Below are 13301 nucleotides of genomic sequence, written 5' to 3'. Positions count from 1 at the left end.
GAGAGAGCTGGTGTTTCCAAATCTTCCTTTTAAACAATTTCTTTTTTTTTTTTTTATTGGTGTTCAATTTGCCAACATATAGCATAACACCCAGTACTCATCCCATCAAGTGCCCCCCTTAGTGCCCGTCACCCAGTCACCCGCCCCCCCGCCCACCTCCCTTTCTACCACCCCTTGTTCGTTTCCCAGAGTTAGGAGTCTCTCATGTTCTGTCTCCCTTTCTGATATTTCCCACTCATTTTTTCTCCTTTCCCCTTTATTCCCTTTCACTATTTTTTATATTCCCCAAATGAATGAGACCATATAATGTTTGTCCTTCTCCGATTGACTTACTTCACCCAGCATAATACCCTCCAGTTCCATCCACGTCGAAGCAAATGGTGGGTATTTGTCATTTCTAATGGCTGAGGAATATTCCATTGTATACATAGACCACAGTTCTTTATCCATTCATCTTTCAATGGACACCAAATCTTCCTTTTAAACAATTTCTGACAAGGCATTCTACAGTCCCTGAAATACAAAACCACTCTACTGAGGCTTTGCTTTGTCTTGAATATGTGCCTAGCGAGTGAAGGAGTAAGGGTGAGAGGCTTCTCCCTGGCCTAGCTGAGCAGACCTGACTTTTGAGAAATCTCTGATGGAGCCACAGGGTGGAATTCTGTTGTAAAAACAGCAAACACTCAGCTCTCACTGGCAGCTTTGTTTCCTTCCAGAGACCTGCAGAGGACTCCACCTATGAAGCATCAGAACATGGTAAGGACTTACCTCTGGGATTTCCAAACCCATCTTCCTACAAGGAAAATACACAGGCACAAATATTTGGGCATGTGGCAAGATGTAAAACTTCATGGTTTTTCTCATGTTTAAACACCAAATTGGCTCTTGTTTTGAGAGATGACACACCGGTCCCCAGAGCACTGACGTTAGTACGCTGAAGGCCCTCATCTCTCCATTGCCCTGTGTCTCAACCCGCCAAACAGTCTCTTTACCATCTCAAAATTCACATGCAGTTTCTTGCTGAAGTCCCTTGTTTCTCATTGTTTCTTATGAGGCTGGTGTGCCTGTAGCTCTATGGTCACCAGGCTATTAAGCCCGGCATTTAAACTTGGCCTTTGGGAGTTAACGAGTTATCAGATGATGATCTATGCAGGCAAAAGGTAATTCTGTTTATCCTTTGGCTGAGGATAGCTTGTCATTGTCAGCAATTTTGCTCATCATGTTGAATTTCTTGCAGAATGCAATGGTTTTCTGAGAAAGCGCGTAAGGTCTTCATCTTTTACTTTGCACACTACACATCCTCAGTCCCCAGGAGGTAGGTATAGCCCTGAGTGTTGTCTGTTCACCGTTCTGTTTTCTCTGAGTGTGAAAGCACTGAGAGACTTTTCAAATGGAAAATGTTTAAGCCCCCGTTTATAATAAATTGTTGCATGAAAAGAGCAGTCTATAAAATGGATTGTACAGCGAGTCACTTTAAAAATTCAATTTATCAGGGGCACCTGGGTGGCTTAGTCAGTTGAGCCTCTGCCTTTGGCTCAGATCATTTCACCCCCCCCCAGTCTGATTCCCTGCTCAGTGGGGAGTCAGCTTCTCCCTCTCCTTCTGCCCTTCTCCCGGCTCATGTGCTCCCTCTCTCGTTCTCTCTCTCTCACTCACTTTCACTCTCAAATAAATAACAAATCCTTAAAAAATACAAATAACTAAATAGAAATTCAATTTATCAACAATGGATGAAAGATTGAAAGGACAGAAGCCATAATGTCAGCAATGGTTATCTTAGGTAATGGGAGTGCAGGTGATTTGGGGTTTCCCACCCACTCTGCATTTTGTTGTGCTTCCAAAGTACCTACATTAAGTATGTATTAGCTTTGTAATTAGGGGAAACTGTCATTTCTCCCTGAGTATCCATCTACTTAAATAGTTGTCTGCCTTGAAAAGAACACTTTAGGAACTTCAGCACATACTGTATTGTGAGTAAATCAGTAACTTAGTTTGCCTCTCTCCTACACTCAAAGTACTCCGTGATTCCTTTTAGAAATGACCGCATTAAAAAAAAAAAAAGAAAAAGAAAAGAAATGACCGCATTGCCTTCTGCCTTGTAATACAGCTGTCTCTGTGTATGTCTGTCTCTTCCATGTGACTTCCTTGAGGTCGTCTTCATGCATGATAGAGTGTCTTACACATAGTGATCACTCCAATATTTATTGAATCAAATAGAAATTAATTTATAATTCCCACCATAGGCACATTTTATTTCTATTGGTAACACTACAAAACGTTTTCTAAATCAGTGATATAGAAATCTTCCTGAAACAGCAAAAGTCCAAATCAAAAGAAACACAAAAACCCACTTCCTCACTGACTTCAGTTTGCAATTTGCTTCTAGCATCAAGCTTGTCCCAGAATCGAATGAGATCATCATCCTTCACCAACCTCCTGACCTTCCCCCCTTCTGGGCCAGGTAATAAACAGCTTCTAGAACTTTGAGCTTGACACTCTGACTTTTCAAAATCCATTCTTATGAATGTTGAGCTTTCCTACTCAGCTACTATAAAATGCTGGCATTGTAGTGGCAAATAAAATAGAAGCCTTTGCAAAGTATGATTAGAAGAATCCCTTATGAATTCCAACTCCACAAATCCAAGCAGTGTATTTGTTTATTTTTGGTAGAAATTTTGAACTTGATGATGTTTTTAAGGAATTCATGTTTATGATAGTAATATGTTATATAAGGCAGCTTTATAAAATAACTTGCTTTATTTTACTTATTATTGTTCATCTGTACAGTTTATAATATATATATAGTACTCAAGGGTACCCAAGTGGCTCAGTCAGTTAAGTGTCTGCCTTCAGCTCAGGTCATGATCCCAGGGTCCTGGGATCGAGCCAGCATTGGGCTCCCTGCTCAGTGGGGAGCTTGCTTCTCCCTCTGCCCCTCCCCCTGCTCATGCTTTCTCTCACTCACTCTCTCTCTCAAGTAATTAAATCCTTAAATATATATATATATATATTTAAATCCTTAAATATATATATATACACACATATACATAGAGTACTCAAAATATATAGCTATGTTTTAAATTCTTATTCTAAAGTTTATGCTTTAGGTGAATGTATCTAAAGTTTAAAATGTGATTCCTTTTATTTTTATTTATTTTTTTAGAATATGATTCCTCTTAAACTTTTCACTAATTAAAACATTACTTCTTTTTATTTGAAATTTGTAGTGTTTTGCTAAATAAATATTTTATCGTTATAAAATATTTGAAATGGTTGGAACATTATATTAAAATTACAATTTATAGAGTGCCTGGGTGGCTCAGTGGTTGAGCATCTGCTTTCAGCTCAGCTCGTGATCCTGGGGTCCTGGGATCGAGTTCCCCATCCGGCTCCTTGCGGGGAACCTGCTTCTCCCTCTGCCTGTGTCTCTGCCTCTCACTCTGTGTCTCTCATGAATACATAAATAAAATCTTTTTTAAATAATTAAAATTTACATTCTTTTTGTTCTTGTTTCTACTGAATAACCAGCTGCCTTTTCCATGTGAAGCTTGCCACTAAGAAATTTAAAAAAAAAAAAAACTATTCACTTCCTTTTAACTGATCCCTCTCTACCCGGGAGCCACAGGGTTTTCAAACTAATGAATTTATATTCTTTTTTTTTTTTTTTTTTTTTTTTTTTTTTTTTTTTTTTTTGATTTTTTTTTTTTTTTTGAATTTATATTCTTATTAATAATTCCAAATATGACTGAGTACCATGTATACTTTTCAGATACAGAAGAAATATTTTCAAGTTCAATAGGCCCCATTTAAGCCTGACTAACAAGTTACAGACATTAAGAGGAATAGGGGTCCTAATCCTAGAGAATTTGTTTTATTGTATTTGTGCATAAAGTGAAGGGGTGGCTCTAAGTTATCTGAATAACTGCTTTGATTCATTATTATTTTAATTTAGACATACACTGACATCAGTAAGTACCATTCCATTTTATGTTGTGCAGAATGTTGGTGGTACTGGAAAGGAGAAAATGGCACCATTTTATAAGCCCCATTTGTTGCCAGTTTTTAATCATAAAGATCATAAACCATTTAATTGAACTTTGAATTAGAGAAGCAATTCTATGCCCAGCATTTATAATGTTTTAATACTCAGAAGAAGCAATTTTTATTCTCTTCTCATTTCCATTAATCAAATGCTCAAAGGTTGGTGTTTCTGCCATTTGCAACCAAGAGATAGGTAATCTCTTTGAAATGGATAGTAATCCTATACTTGCAGCCACTACCATAGTCTTTCGCCACCAACACATTTCATAGAAAAATCGCCTAGCGTGACAGTCATCTCTCTAGAGAGGAGAGGGACAAAAAATATATATATATTTTATGTATTTTTTATAAAATGTTATGAAACCATTAGCAAATCCATATATATTTATATATATGAAATACGCAATTTATATATATAAATATGAAATACGCAAATCCATATATATATCCAATATATATATTAATATACGTATTAATGCACCCAGAGGCTTCACTACCATCAGATTTTGTAATCGGTACTCATTTTCATGATTCTAAAGGAGACTGCCTATTCCATTAGTGGACCAATTTTCACTTATATTTCTGAAAGTAAACAGAACTATGTGGCAAAACTCATTGCCATCACCCATTTTTAGCGGACCTGCTTTCTCTGCGCACTACCTACAGTTATTAGTGCCAACAGCGACATCTACTGGGGAGTTTAGTACAAGGATTCTTAAAACCCAAATCCTATAGAAACCAACACTTAGATTTAAATGCGTTAAAATATTTTTTCTTACAGTGAAGAAAAACAATGTTTTTATGACATCATCTCTTGTGCAAAGGAATGCTGACATGAACAGTACAGAACAAGGTGTGTAGTTTATTACAAGAACCTCTGAAATTTTACATTTTACCACTTATATTTTCCTTTGTTGTGTGTGTGTGTGTGTTGGGGTATGTAGGTCCAAGTGACAAAACATGAAAAAACATATTTGGTAAGCCAAGTCCCATGGCCAAAATGAATATTTATTGGGTAAAAGATAGGTCAGAAGTAAGAACTAAGTGATTCACTGGCTATTTTGACATTGAGCAGTTAACATTAATCCCTCATCTAATGATGACTTTAGTAAGTAAATATTAAATTAGCCAAAAATATGGAAGAAGAATGGGGGTGCCTGACTGGCTCAGTCTGTTAAGCATCTACCTTTGGCTTAGGTCATGATCCCAAGGTCCTCGGATGGAGCTCCATGTCAGGTTTCCTGCTCAGCAGGCAGTTTGCTTCTCTCTCTCTCCCTCTGCTTCTTCCCTTGGCATGTGCTCCCTCCCTTAAATAAATAAATAAATAAATAAATAAATAAATAAATAAATAAATAAATAAATAAATAAGTAAATAATCTATAAAAAACACGGAGGAAAAAGTATTTCACTAAAGACATTGACCCTTTAATTCTGTTCCTTTAAGGTCCTGTGAAACATTCTGAACATGTTCTAAGACCTGCGATTTTGCAGCCACCTCAAGCTCAAAGGTGTGAAAAAGTGAGAAAAACATTTGGACACAATTCCCTGGAAGCCTGCAAGACCAAAGAAAAAACAAAAAATAAGGTAAGAAAACCTCCTGGAGTGGGACCAATATCAATTCTCCATCTTTCATTTGGTAGATTGTTATGGGCTGCCTGATTTGTTCTGTTGCTGAAGCAGCTGCCAGGCTGGAGAAACACCCCAACTATAGATGGCAAACAGTCCTTGGTAACCTTATTAAACATGTTTAATTAAACAATTGTTTAATTAAACAAATTGCAGAGTTGTTCCTGGGAAGTAGTTTTGTGGTGTCTTCTAAGCTGTAAAGAGGAGTCCCTTGTGGTGGAAACCTCTGGGGTCTTGTTCCAGTGTACTGACCTCACAAGAGAATAGGAGGAGCAGAGAGGTGGCCAGGAGCAGGAGCCAGAAGTCAAAAAAGAACGGGGTTTTCTGCATCCCCAGCTGGTCGACATCCTTGTGTGCTTTGCCAATTCAGGTCACACCAGGGATCTATCTAGACCCATCTTTGTGGATAATGGGAGGAGGGACCTACCTGCATAGAGTAGGGATTTGGGAGGGCTAGGGAAACTTCTGAAGACAAAGAATTCTCCCTTCCAATTGTTGTAGATAGCTGAATCTCTCATTGTGGGCCTATCTAGCCACACAGATATGTGTTTGGGGATATTCTGTTGCTGTGTCTTCCAAAAGACAGTACTTGAGAGGAATGGCACCCAAGATTTTCAGAATAATTCCACCCTTCATTTGTTTCCAGCTGAACTGTTGAGGGTTGGTCACCTGTTTTGTTTTTCCATACTGAAAATAGAGACAGTGACAAATGGAAATGAAAAATACCAGTCATTTCATTCATGCAATGAAAAAAGATCCATACCAATCCAACCTCTGCTCCTATCCAACTATGTTTATGTTCTTGGACAAAACACCCAATCTTCTCTTTTTATCAGTGAAGTGAGAGAGTTGAACTTGGTCAGTATTTGGCAACATTTTTATAATTCCAAACATTTTCCTTTGTAAGAACTGATCTCATGTGACCCATTGTGAATTATAAAAATCATTTCATCATTTTTGCATGGCATATGGTGTGATTTTTAAGTAAAACACATTTTAAATTTCAAATCAGTAGATTATTAAAAGTTTTCATTTAAATATAACCTAATGGTCGTAATCATATCACACAAATTCTTTTATCCATTTAAGTAGTGAGACATGTTTCATTTGTGTTAAGGTATGTAAGAGAAAGTGTGATATGTTGACTAATTTTTAAAATACTATATTGCATATAATTTTGGAACAGAATGTACTATAAATTATAGATTAAAATTTTTATTATGGGGACGCCTGGGTGGCTCAGAGGTTGAGCATCTGCCTTCAGCTCAGGGTGTGATCCTGGGACCTTGGGATTGAGTCCTTCATCAGGTTCCTCATAGGGAGCCTGCTTCTCCCTCTGCCTATGTCTGCCTCTCTCTCTTTGTATCTCTCATGAATAAATAAATAAAATCTTAAAAAAATAATAAAATTTTATTATGTTATGATATAAAAAGTAAACCAATATTTCTTCTTTGGAATGGCTTATTGAAATCTTGCATTAAGTATTTGAAAAATAAAATTTGTTAATATTTTTCTTGCATTTTCTCTCTAAATGATAATAAGAGAAATATTCAGGTAATTATAAACATTTCTTCTTTAACCAATGTATTAAATATATGAATAGCACTTTTTCCTAATTAGTGAACAGCTTAACTGGATATGCCTGTTATTGAATTTTCTCTAATAATGATCTTTGAAGATTTATGCATGCTATATAAGATGCAATGTAAGAATTCTGACAAAATAATGTAATTTCCAGATCTAGTGAAAATTATCTCTAGGTAAATTTCATTGAGCTATTATTTTCATGTTCCTTAATGACTTGTATATAAATAAGAGCAATTTTTATTCATTCTGCCAATAATCAATGGTCACTTATTATGTACAATTTAAACAATATATGCCTAATAAAAAGTACTTCAGTACATATGAGTAAAAACTACCATTTTGGCTGAGAGAGAAATCATCCAAGTGACTGAGTCATGGGCATACACTTTGATTGTTGCTAACCAACAACATATATTCTCTTCATATATATTTCTCAGGTCTCAAATTCTATCAAAAAGGGAAAAATGTTCAAAATTATTTTTATTCATTGGTATAAAATTAAAGTGGAAACAGACCCCATCTACCTTGAAAGATATGAATTCTTTACAACATTTTTGCAAATTCCTACTAGGGGAAAGGAGGTGTTCATAAAACATTGGAGACCCTAGATCAGATCATTTATAGGGCTCCTTCAAGTTCTAAATTTGCTCATGCCTTCATTTATACATTAGTCAGGTAATGTACATATATATATACATCAGACAGAGTAACCAGTTGATTAAGTTACCAGTGGAAAACTTTTAGATGATGAATGGGATTTCCTCTGACATTTGATGGCCATGCTGGTGAAGCTCTTAGGGTGTTTTCAGGATTAAATAGCCCTGAAGGATGTATTTGCTGAGCTAGAGATGAGAATTAATTCCATGTAAGCTAAAAAGGTAAAAAAAAACAAAAGGAGGAGGTGGGATTTCTGAATATAATGGCAAAGTGTATAGTCTCTGATATCAGACAGACTCTGGCTCTAAGGTCAGCCCTATTCCTGGTTGCCCAAGCCTGACCAACTTCTTTAACTTTAGGTCAGTTTACTCATCTGTAAACTATAAAATGTGAATAATAGACATATAACCTGTCTAGAGATGTTGTGAGGAGTAAATGAGATCATGTACATAAAATGCATAGGGAAGTACTTAAACATAGTAAGTTTTCAACACATTTAGCTCTATTGTTTCCTTGTGTGATGTTCCTCTAGTAAGGGAATTTAAAGGAACTCTCTGATGGATTTCTTTTCTTTCAGATTTCTGAGGGGAATTCCTGTTTGCTAAGTGAAAATTTACCAAGTGCCAGAATTTCAGTCCAGCTGACTACTAACCAGAATTGTTTAGGTGCTACATCAGTAGGGTAAGTTGATGATGGGAACTCAGAAAGGATACCCTTTTATTCTTGTTTTCTTTTATCATTATAATCATTTATGGAAAATAGCTCTCTGATACTGCACAGATAAATTGCTAAGATTTCTGTTTGAGATTTTATAAAGGACACAAGTTTAAAATGCTTTTCAAAATGCCTCTAATACTTAAAGATTGTCATATTAATATTGGATTATCTCTATTGTTTTGTTGACTTGGGTGAGAATATCTCAAAAACGTATAGCTAAAATTTTATTTAGTTAGGAATTAATTATCTGGCTGCTAGATTAGCCTCCCCTTTCTCCCCTTTCTCTCGCCTCGCATTCCTCCTACCCCCCCTCACCATTTTAAATCATTTCTGTTGTTATTCATTATTTATGGACATACATTGGCTAGACAACAACAAAAAAAGCAGTGTAATTGTGCAAAATAAAAGTTATTATTTACTGATGTCATCACAATGAAGGCGTGTTTGATCTGAGGGAAGATTAAAATGAGCCAGAGACATAACCAGACTCACATGATTAGGGCCATGTAAATGCATAGCATTTACCTACAGTGCATAATGGGGGTGCAAGGGGGCCCCAGAGCACATCAGCCTACAGATAGAGAGCTGCATGTCTTTGAATTTTTCATCATGCAAAACACTTTTAACATTAAAAAAAAAAGTTCCAGGGGGAAAAAACCCAAATTAAACAAAAGCACAGTCAAGTATAACTGTAAGAAAGATTGATGTTGCTTTTGCTCTGGAGACCTCTTGTGGCTAAAAGCATTGGCCACTTGGGGGAGGGGGAGAGTAGAAATGAGAGATTGGAGAGGCTATGCTGGAAAAGCAAGAAGATAAGATCCAGGCAGTCCCTGGTTGATCACACAGCCGGAACAGTGATGGGCATGACATGTGTTTGGACTGGTCTCAACTAGTGTTGTCACAGCTGTCAAATATTTTCAATATCATCCCTGGGAGTACCTATCTCCATTTTTCCTTCATTCTCAATAACTACAGATGACCAAGAGTTAGCAGATGTTTTTATGCTTTATATATCAATTTGTTAAATCATCTGATTATTTCATGTGCTAAGGTCTAACATGGCTTTATTCGTATATTTCAAATAGCAAATGTTTATTTCTTTTCCTTAGATGTCAACCAAATGAAGATAAGTATTCTTTTAAAAGCTGCAGTTCTGATTTCGTGTTTGGAGAAAACATGGTAGAAAGAGTTTTGGTAAGAATTTGGAAATTTTTTCTATTATATAGAAAACTGTCACTTTGAGTTTCTGGAGGCAAATTAATTAAAACAGTGTTAAATTGGAGCATACCTTAACTCCTGAGTTCAAAGCCACATTTTCTTTCTTTAACCAGAAAAATTCTCCTGGGAAGCAAGTTTTAGTTCTTAGAATAATAGGCAGGGACCCACAGAGGAAGGGAATTGTATAATTATAACATTCTTACTGATGAGAAATGTTAAATAGTTCTTTGATATGTGTTACACCCAAAGTACCCAAAAGAATCCCAGAATTGTTTGCAATAGATGAGTTTAACTGGTAATGATATTTTAATATCAGGTTTTTGATAGGATCTTTTGTAACAAGATGCATTTAAAATCATTTGCCATTTTTTTTCTTGTTAACCACAACCTTCCCCGTCAAGCTTTTATGTGAAAAACATTATCATAACTATTTTTTTTCTGCAGGCTTTAAGAGGAAAATCATAGTACTTTACTTGCCTAGGGAAATAAACTTGCCAAGCGCAAACCCCTAATGAGTATTACTGGCACCCCTATTTTGTATTGGAGGTAGACAGCAAAGTGAGGGCTGTGTAGCAGAGGTGCCTGTGGTTTCTTCTGGTCTTTCACATCTTCATACCCTTTCCGGCTTTCACCCAGACCAGAATCTTGGCTGAGATTGGCCAAGGTGGCTAGCTTGCATTAGGACTATTAATCACATCTAGGATCCAGAGGCTACACAGATTTCAAAAACTGCACAGAGGCTCGGAATAGCAAAAGGACCAACTCGTGAGGCCTGTTTATTCCAAATTTTTTAGGGCTTTCACAAATCAACCCCTTTTAAGACTTTTTTTATGCTCATTTGGGGAATATGAATAATAGTGAAAGGGAATATAAGGGAAGGGAGAAGAAATGTGTGGGAAATATCAGGACGGGAGACAGAACATAAAGACTCCTAACTCTGGGAAACGAACTAGGGGTGGTGGAAGGGGAGGAGGGCGGGGGGTGGGGGGGAATGGGTGACAGGCACTGAGGGGGACACTTGACGGGATGAGCACTGGGTGTTTTTCTGTATGTTGGTAAATTGAACACCAATAAAAATTAATTTATTAAAAAAATAATAATAAAAAAATAAAACCAACAACAACAACAAAAAAAGACTTTTTTTATGCTACACCCACCTCAGGCTAAACCCAAACTCCAAGAGTAGTATCATAGCTCTTTAGCTTAGGGATACGCTGTCACCCTCAAGATGAAGGCCAGCTCCAAAGGTCTCAAGCTGGTGACCCACATCTTTGGATCTGAACCAGAATGGACCAGCTTCCAGAGTGGAGTCCCAGGCAATACATTCAGGCACATTTCTTCTGTGTCATTCATTCCTAACTTTGGCACTAGATTAGTCACAGCTTCCGGAAGATGTCACGGACACAAATAAAATACTTTCCCAGCCTCACGGGATCAACCTTAACACTCAATTCAATTTAACAAACATATTTTATGTTCTTATGATACCTAGGGTACTGGCGTTGGTCTGAAGTTTGGCTGCATATTAACAATCATCTGCTGAGCCTCTAAAGGATTTCTTAGGCCCGGGCATCTCCCCAAACAGATTAGATCAGAGTCTCAGTTGGCGAGGCTAGGTATCAGGTGATTTGAATGTACAGCCAGGATTGAAAAACACCTGGGTGAGTGGTTACACAAAGCTAAAGGAGACACTGTGCTCTAGAGGTGCTTATCGTCTAGGGGAGACAGAGACATACCTGAGCAAATGCACTACAGTTGAAATTTGAAATTTGGTTTGAGGAGGTCCTTGTGTACATTTCCTCTGGGCACTTGAAATCTGGCTGGCTAAAGGAAACTGAGCTTCCTGTCCCTTTAAATTGATAACGTCCTAGGATAGCAGGAGTTATAGAGATCACTTGTATTTGTCCTCTGGTTAATCCTATAATCCTGTGACCTTGTGACTTGGGGGTCAGAACGCCCTCCTGATTTGTTTGCTGACCATGTGCTGCTCGAATGAGTCATTAAACTTCCTGTGCCCTCGTGTTTATTTCCTTAAAATGGAAATAATCACACCCATCTCTGCCAGTTTTACCAAAATATTTTAAAATATCCAGATGAACTAATGTGGAAGAATTTTGAGTTCACAAAGGAAAAGACAGAAAGCTGTTCCGATTCTCCTGGTTCTGCAGGGGGCTCTCCAGGATCATAAATGGCCTGGTAATGACTCGGTCTTTTTTCCCAGGCCTTGATTACAGCACCTGGGCAGGGCACCAGGGGCACAACCTTAAAAGCAACTCTTGGCAGACACTGTCTTAGAGGAAAAGTTAAGATGAGCTCTGAGAGAGCGAGTACATTCTCTGGGTGACTTTTATTATTATTATTTTGGATAGAAAGTGAAGTGCTGGGAATATTGAAATACCTTGAAACATATGATATTTGCATCTCTGCTGGGCATCAGGTTAGTGTGGTGATGGCATCGAACAGTGCTGCTAGACCATCCTTCTGGGTCTCCAAACCTTCTCCCATTGTCCCTGGAATGAGATCCTGCCTGAAGTAGGCTGTAGTGACTAGATGACACTTCCTGAGGATCAGGACCAAGGTCCTCTGATGATAGGAAGAATTCCAACCCCCCCTCCCCGTTCAAATATATAGGGATGTGATTAAGTAATAGATCTTTTTCCCTCACCTAGGATACTCAAAATCTCACCCAACCTCAACTGGAAAATGATTCACACACTGAGGAAAAACCATTCAAATCCACCCTAGAATTCCCCGTTACCTCTCCAAATTCAAGTAAGAATTATTTCCTTTGTAAAAAAAAAAAAAAAGAAAAAAGTATTAGCATATTTCCTGTTTTGCCATGTCATTTGTTTAATATCTATGTAATGCAAAAACAATAATGCGGCACTTTAAAACTTCTTGGTAAAGATTAAAGCATACAAATATGGTTGTGCAATACATAAGCTTTCAAAATTTTTTTACTTGTGGATATGAGGAATCAAAGAGATTTATCTAAACTCAAGTAATTTTGCTTCTTGGGAAACACTCATTGTTATAAAAAGCTAAGGAGGGGCAGCCCCCGTGGCTCAGCGGTTTAGCGCTGCCTTTGGCCCAGGGTGTGATCCTGGAGACCCGGGATCAAGTACTGCGTTGGGCTCCCTGTATGGAACCTGCTTCTCCCTCTGTGTCTCTGCCTCCCTCTCTCTCTCTCTGTCGCTCATGAATAACTAAATTAAAAAAAAAAAAGGTAAGGAGGCATGTAAAAGGGGACAGTAAAGAGCTTGTGCAGTAGAGAGAATGAGGTCTTTCATGTGTCTTTGCCCCTATTTTTTCTTAGGCACACACTCTATTAAAAGGATATCCCTAATTGAATCAGCTGCTGCTTTCTCTTCTAAGCCATCACCAAAATGCTTGCTGGAGAAAATTGATGTTGTAACAGGGGAAGAAGCAGAGCATAATGTGTTAAAGGTCTGTAT

General features: G+C 37.5%; 1 protein-coding gene across 7 annotated transcripts in view; it reads left to right on the top strand.

Moving 5' to 3' along the window:
* The window catches only part of RANBP3L (RAN binding protein 3 like), a 250703-nt gene that overhangs the window by 227855 nt on the left and 9547 nt on the right, over positions 1-13301 (top strand). For 6 of the 7 annotated variants that reach the window (XM_041750190.1, XM_041750194.1, XM_041750192.1 and 3 more), the window contains 9 exons: positions 717-756; positions 1238-1315; positions 2387-2461; positions 4823-4894; positions 5486-5625; positions 8489-8592; positions 9738-9822; positions 12516-12618; positions 13163-13293. In XM_041750190.1, coding sequence (XP_041606124.1) covers positions 717-756; positions 1238-1315; positions 2387-2461; positions 4823-4894; positions 5486-5625; positions 8489-8592; positions 9738-9822; positions 12516-12618; positions 13163-13293 — 828 coding nt within the window. The remainder of the gene's footprint in view (positions 1-716; positions 757-1237; positions 1316-2386; positions 2462-4822; positions 4895-5485; positions 5626-8488; positions 8593-9737; positions 9823-12515; positions 12619-13162; positions 13294-13301) is intronic. The other variant, XM_041750195.1, reaches the window with a different exon arrangement.

Source organism: Vulpes lagopus, chromosome 3 (assembly GCF_018345385.1).
Source record: "Vulpes lagopus strain Blue_001 chromosome 3, ASM1834538v1, whole genome shotgun sequence".
In the NCBI taxonomy this organism is placed as follows: domain Eukaryota; kingdom Metazoa; phylum Chordata; class Mammalia; order Carnivora; family Canidae; genus Vulpes; species Vulpes lagopus.
Note: the sequence above shows the minus strand (reverse complement) of the source record. Positions and strands in the feature narration are given on the sequence as shown.